Source organism: Hemiscyllium ocellatum, unplaced genomic scaffold (genome assembly GCF_020745735.1).
Source record: "Hemiscyllium ocellatum isolate sHemOce1 unplaced genomic scaffold, sHemOce1.pat.X.cur. scaffold_3932_pat_ctg1, whole genome shotgun sequence".
NCBI classification, from domain to species: domain Eukaryota; kingdom Metazoa; phylum Chordata; class Chondrichthyes; order Orectolobiformes; family Hemiscylliidae; genus Hemiscyllium; species Hemiscyllium ocellatum.
This window is the reverse complement of record NW_026868748.1, coordinates 8,730-15,796: the sequence shown is the minus strand read 5'-3', so window position 1 is coordinate 15,796 and position 7,067 is coordinate 8,730. Positions and strand designations below refer to the sequence as shown.

At 55.5% G+C, this 7,067-nt stretch overlaps 1 protein-coding gene across 1 annotated transcript; it reads right to left on the bottom strand.

Moving 5' to 3' along the window:
- Nucleotides 1-537: 537 nt before the first annotated feature.
- Nucleotides 538-6,700, bottom strand: LOC132813609 (threonine--tRNA ligase 1, cytoplasmic-like; the record flags this gene model as incomplete). Its single annotated transcript, XM_060823212.1, has 4 exons — nucleotides 5,889-6,700; nucleotides 3,480-3,560; nucleotides 1,697-1,887; nucleotides 538-661 (listed from the first exon to the last, which is right to left on the bottom strand). Coding segments are annotated over exons 1-4 (486 nt in total), but the record flags the coding sequence as incomplete, so codon positions are not given.
- Nucleotides 6,701-7,067: the final 367 nt, after the last annotated feature.

Genomic DNA, 7,067 nt, shown 5'->3' with positions numbered 1-7,067 from the left:
CCCATCACTCTGACCCTCCCCACGTTTACTGTAATGCAGTGAGTGGATGTTAACAGGAAGCAGCCATGTCAGTGTAAAGGAGGCAGTAAGGAGGGCGGATACTGGAAGGCAGTGTCCACACAGATGGTGCTGGAAAAGGAGAGTGGGTCAGACAGCATCCAAGGAGCTGGGAATACACCCTGGAACGGTGACTTTCCTGCTCCTCGGATCCTGTCTGAGCTGACGTGCTTTTCCAGCACCATCTGTATGGACCCTATTTCTTTGTAAACATGATTAATGTTTCAGAGGAAAGAAAGGGGATTATTAATCTACAACGAGGTGACTTGAACTGTCCCCCCTAAAATACACCCACAGGCACCCACAGGCCCACCCACCCACACGCCCACACCCAGAGAGCGACACCCACACACAGACACCCACAGGCCCACCCAGTCCGTTTGGGACCATTCCCTCCCCAGGTAAGACCCCTCACCGCCCCCATCCCCCATGCGATATAAACAGGGAGAGCGCACGTTTCCGGTGTAACCCCTCACTCACCGCCTGTGCCGCTGGGTCACCGAACGGCAGGAACTCCACGGACGAGTCACCCTCCAGGGGCCGCAGGAGATCCCAGAGCTGGCCATTCACCCGGGCAACAACGGCACTGCCAGCCAGGCTGGGACTGGGCACCACGAAAATACAACAACAACATCAGAGTCAGGCCGGACGCTACCCAGTCCTTACCTCGGCCGGATCGATAAACCACACAGCAACGGCCATTCGGCCCTGCTCGGCTCCGCTTCGAAGGGACTAGCCCAATCACAGACACGGACTCTGCTGCAGCACAGGGGTAGTGTCCACCACTGTGAGCCAGGGGCTCGGGCCCCACTCTGGGAAGGATTGGGGGTCAGGTGGGGGGGACTCGCTCCCACGGGGAGTGGGGGGAGAATGGGGGGCTCGCTCCCACGGGGAGTGGGAGGAGAATGGGGGACTCGCTCCCACGGGGAGTGGGGGGAGAATGGGGGACTCGCTCCCACGGGGAGTGGGGGGAGAATGGGGGACTCGCTCCCACAGGGAGTGGGGGGAGAATGGGGGACTCGCTCCCACGGGGAGTGGGGGGAGAATGGGGGACTCGCTCCCACGGGGAGTGGGGGGAGAATGGGGGACTCGCTCCCACAGGGAGTGGGGGGAGAATGGGGGACTCGCTCCCACGGGGAGTGGGAGGAGAATGGGGGACTCGCTCCCACGGGGAGTGGGGGGAGAATGGGGGACTCGCTCCCACAGGGAGTGGGGGGAGAATGGGGGACTCGCTCCCACGGGGAGTGGGGGGAGAATGGGGGACTCGCTCCCACGGGGAGTGGGGGGAGAATGGGGGACTCGCTCCCACAGGGAGTGGGGGGAGAATGGGGGACTCGCTCCCACGGGGAGTGGGGGGAGAATGGGGGACTCGCTCCCACAGGGAGTGGGGGGAGAATGGGGGACTCGCTCCCACGGGGAGTGGGGGGAGAATGGGGGACTCGCTCCCACGGGGAGTGGGGGGAGAATGGGGGACTCGCTCCCACAGGGAGTGGGGGGAGTATGGGGGACTCGCTCCCACGGGGATGAAGGAATGGTGGGAGGTGGAGAGGGGTGTGAGAGGTGCCTCAGGTGGAGCAGGAACAGCAGTGCAGAGTAGAGGGGCCGAATGGACGTTGTAAAACCTCAGCCCCATTCTGACCTGATGGCCCTGGCGACGTGGTAAGGGCTGGTTTTCCATGCCTCTCCTTCCACCCGCTGCCCACTCGCCAGCCTGACCTCGATCGGCCGGCTCTCCCGCAGTTGCCTCTCCCTCACCATCTCCTCGTGAGCCCTCTTCAGCTTCTCGAAGTGCCGCTGGCGTTCCGCGATGTACCAGGCCCTGGGCTCGCCCTGCACCGGTCAGAAAGAAGGGCCATCCCTCAGCAACCGAGAGACCCAACCCCTACCACCACCAGCCCAATCAACTCAGCGGAGAGAGAGCTTGGCCAAAGAGCCAGCAGGACGATGGCGATGGGCTGAAGGGACTCATTTCTTGAGTACTTGTGACAATAAAGTCTAATTCGGTGTGTTTGATTGATTCAATGTTTGCCTTCCATTTCTAGCTATTATGTTGGGCTTGCGTTTCAGGGAAAGATCACCTCACTAGAACCAACATTTGATCCTATCAACATCGAAAAGTACAGCACAGACCAGGCCCTTCGGCCCACGATGTTGTGCCGAGATTTAATCCTAATGTAAAATATAGTAACTTAACCTATGCACCCCTCAACTTACTGCTATCCACGTGCATGTCCAGCAGTCGCTTAAATGTCCCAATGACTTCGCTTCCACCACCTCAACTGGCAACGCGTTCTATGCATTCACAACTCTCTGCATAAAGAACCTACCTCTGACGTCTCCTCAATACCTTCCTCCTAATATCTTCAAACTATGACTTCTTGTACCAGTCAATCCTGCCCTGGGGAAGAGTCTCTGGCTATTGACTCTATCTATTCCCCTCATTATTTTGTATACCTCGATCAGGTCTCCTCTCTTCCTTCTCTCCAGAGAGAAAAGTCCGAGCTTATTCAACCTTTCTTCATAAGGCAAGCCCTCCAGTCCAGGCAGCATCCTGGTAAACCTTCTTTGCACCCCCTCCAAAGTCTCTGTATCTTTCCTGTAGTAGGGCAACCAGAACTGGACACAATATTCCAAGAGTGGTCTCACCAGGGACTAATAGAGCTGCAGCAAAACCTTGCAGCTCTTAAACTCGATCCCCCTGTTAATGAAAGCTAAAACACCGTATGTTTTCTGAACAGTCCTATCCACTTGGGTGGCAACTTTGAGGGATCTACGTCCTTGCACACCCAGATCCCTCTGATCCTCCACACTGCCAAGAACCCTGTCTTTAATCCTATATTCAGCATTTGAGTTTGACCTTCCAAAATGCATCAGTTTGCATTAATCCAGGTTGAGCTCCATCTGCCATTTCTCAGCCCAGCTTTGCATCCTGTCTATGTCACGCTGCAGTAGCCCTCTGTACTATCGATGACACCTCCAACCTTTCTGTCATCTGCAAATTTACTAACCCACCCCTCAACCTCCTCATCCAAGTCATTTATAGAAACTACAAAGAGCAGAGGCCCAAGAACAGAGCCCTGCGGGACCCCACTCAACACTGACCTCCAGGCAGAATACAACCACTCTCTGCCTTCTGTCAGCCAGCCAATTCTGAATCCAGATAGCCAAATCTCCCTGTAACCCATACTTCCTGACTTTATGAATGGGCCCACCATGGGGAACCCTATCAAATGCCTTGCTGAAGTCCATATACACCGCATCCACCGCTCGATCATCATCGACTGGTCTTCACAGCCTCCTCAAAGAAGGTGCCAGCCTTTATCAAGTCAGACATTTTAGGTTGGGATTGGACTCGTTGGGGTCAAAAGGGAAAACAGTGGCTCAACTGTTATCTTCGATCATCCTAACGCAGGCTCCCTTACCTGGGGGTCACCGCTCTCCTCAGAGGGTCTCCCCCCTCGACGTTTCACTTCGCTGCTTTCGGGGACAGGTTCTGTGGTGCTCTGCCAATAGAAATAAAAGCCAGCCGTTATGTGTGATCTGGGATGCACTGCTTCAGTAGGGGGTGGGACAGTGCCTGTGGCAAAACAGGTATCACTTTCGACGCATTCAAGAGGCTTTTAAAAATTTGGATTTTCAACTAGTGGCATATGAGAGTTTGATTTATTTTTAAATCACAGTTGTGGGATGTGGGTGTCACTGGCTGGGCCTAGCATTTATTGCCCATCCCTCGCTGTCCCTTGAGAAGGTGATAGATATAGGACAGGTGTTAAGAGGTCATTCCTTTACTCAGACGTAGTAGGGGTGTGGAACGCACTGCTGGCAACATCAGCAGACTCGCCAACTTGCAGGGTATTTTAATAGTCATTGGATAAACATTTGCATGATAATGGAATAGTGGAGGTTAGATTGGCTTCAGGTTGGTTCCGAAGGGCCCGTAATGCACCGGAATGTTCTATGTTCTAAGGTGGGGGGGTGGGCTGACTTCTCAAACCCTCAATGCGCTTAGGGAGGGAAGTCCCAGGCTTCTGACCCAGTGACGCTGACGGAACGGCCGATATATTTCCAAGTCAGCATGAGGGGTGGCTCAGAGGGGCACTCAAAATGGATTGACCGAGTAAGTCGGTCAGCCTTTCTGGGGCCGTGGTTTTAGACCAGAGACTGTCAGAAAGCAGGCACATTGCACGGCCTCCCGGAGTGTCAATGGAGGTTCGTTGATACTGTGGGCGTTTACAACAGAAAACGCTGCCTGCGTTGTTAAAACAAAACTGAGCAAGTCTAAGCCCCCCAAATTGGTGGCAGGCACCTGGTGGCTGAATCGGTATATTTAAGATTTCTGACGAATAAAAAGGAGGGGCACGTGACTGGGCAGGGGCGGAGAGACAGCGCAAAGACCCCCCGATCTGCCTCGGTCCAGCACAGTTGGCCGCACATGATCAGCCTCTGGCCTCTCCAAACCTTCCGAAGCCAAGGTACACAGAGAGGTGAGGGGGAGTTAACCCTTCGGGCTAGTCCCAGAGAGGTGACGGGCTGACAAGCCTCCTTTGTGACAGGGTGGGTTCTGTTATTGCTGACTGTCAGCTGACCAAGGGGCAGGAAGCTCACTCAAGTGATGGCTCCCAGAATGCCAACCGGACCCTCTCCACCCCATTCCCCTTTAGGTTCAGCCCCAGGAGACATTTAATTAAAATACTGGAGCTGAAAGTAACGGTGTTCGACAACAAGAACAGCCACAGAATTCAGCTCAAACCGATTCAGGAGAAAACAAACTGGAACTGTTCAATCTTTCACATTTTTATCCAGTTTCCCAGGCCTTTGTCAGAACACACAACTTTCAAATAACTCTGGTTTTCAACATTTGGAAGTTTTGTTCTGTCAAGGCAGGCTGAAATACGCAGGATGTTCCCTGGTTAGAAACAGCAAGGAAACAATTCTACAGAAACAGGGAACACAGCTTTAGGGACGTAAGGTGCAGTTAACAGATAATCCAAACCACTGCCAGGACCGTTCGGGGGGTTTCAATAATGCCATTCCCATTATGACCCAAACATCATCAAACATCCACGTCTCAGTATGTGACTGAATGTGTGAGAGAGAGAGACAGTGTGTGTGTGTGTGTGTGTGTGTGTGTGTGTGTGTGTGTGTGTGTGTGAGAGAGAGAGAGAGAGACAGTGTGTGTGAGAGACAGAGAGAGAGAAAGAGAGACTGTGTGCGTGTGTCTGAGAGAGTGTGAGAGAGAGAGAGAGAGTGTGTGAGAGAGAGAGTGTGTGTGTGAGAAAGAGAGAGTGTGTGTGTGTGTGTGTGTGAATGAGTGTGTGTGAGAGAGTGCGTGAGTGTGTGTGTGTGTGTGAGAGAGTGTGTGAGTGTGAATGTGTGTGTGTGTGTGTGTGTGTGTATATGAGTGAGTGACTGTGTGTGTGTGTGTGAATAGGAGTGTGAGTGTGAGTGTGAGTGTGAGTGATCACACGAGATGGGGAATAAACACTAACCCCACCCACACACCGGAACAAATGGAATAAATAACCTTCCCAAAAGTTTTTCAGTCTGTTTCAGTTTGGGTTTTTGACATTGCCTCCTGCCTCCTGCCTCCTGCCTCCTGCCTCCCCCCACCCCACCCCCACCTCCATCTCCCCATCCCTCCACCCCCCCAGCGCTGTACACTCGCCCCCGCCCCCGTCCACTCTCCCCTCCAGTTAACATGGTCAGGTCCACTCTGTAATGACTGCAGCGGTGGGTGAGACATTCCCATTGTCTGGAGCATTCAGACACGTTCCAGCATTTCCAATCAGACAGACCCAGTAACATTTCCCCAGAAAAGCAGGTGGACAGACCTGGCAATGTTTCAGGAGAGACTGGGAAGCAGCAGGGAAGGAATCCTGGAACAGGCACCGGGCAGGCAGCCTCCTCATCATTACAGACATCGTGCCTGGCTCTGGACGGACACTGCCTTCCTGCTCACGTCCAGAGTGCCCGCTGTTCCCTCAGCTCGGACCCAGAGTGACCACTGCCCCCTCAGCTCGGACCCAGAGTGCCCACTGTCCCCTCAACTCGGACCCTGAGTGCCCGCTGTTCCCTCAGCTCGGACCCAGAGTGACCACTGCCCCCTCAGCTCGGACCCAGAGTGCCCACTGTCCCCTCAGCTCGGACCCAGAGTGCCCACTGTCCCCTCAGCTCAGACCCAGAGTGCCCACTGTCCACCCAGATCAGTCCCAGAGTGCCCACTGCCCCCTCAGCTCGGACCCAGAGTGCCCACTGACCCCTCAGCTCAGTCCCAGAGTGTCCACTGTCCCCTCAGCTCAGACCCAGAGTGCCCACTGTCCACCCAGATCAGTCCCAGAGTGCCCACTGCCCCCTCAGCTCGGACCCAGAGTGCCCACTGACCCCTCAGCTCAGTCCCAGAGTGTCCACTGTCCCCTCAGCTCAGACCCAGAGTGCCCACTGTCCACCCAGATCAGTCCCAGAGTGCCCACTGCCCCCTCAGCTCGGACCCAGAGTGCCCACTGACCCCTCAGCTCAGTCCCAGAGTGCCCACTACCCCCTCAGCTCGGACCCAGAGTGCCCACTGACCCCTCAGCTCAGTCCCAGAGGAGACACTGACCCCCAGCAAAGACCTGACCCACGTCACCCCCTGGGCGCCGCCATGACAGTGCCTCGGGACACGCCCCCATCGTTGATTGGCGCCGGTGAAGTATCCACTTGGGCGCCGCGGACTCTGATTGGCCAGAGGCCCGCTTACGTCACGGAGGAGGCAGCTTTTCCGGGTTGGAACCCGGAAGTGGAGCGTGAGATGGAGGAGACACAGACAGACACACAGACAGGGCCAGGGGGGCCGCGGGGCAGCTTCTCCTCTCCCAGAGTTAATCCTTCACTCAATACACAAATCAGACACTTAGAACAGAGAGGGAGAAGCTGAGCAGGTCCTGGCTGGCTCTGCACCCACCCCCGGGGGGGGGAGAGGGGATGGGGAGGGGAAGGGAGCACTGTGGGAGGGTCAGTGCTGAGGGAGTGGG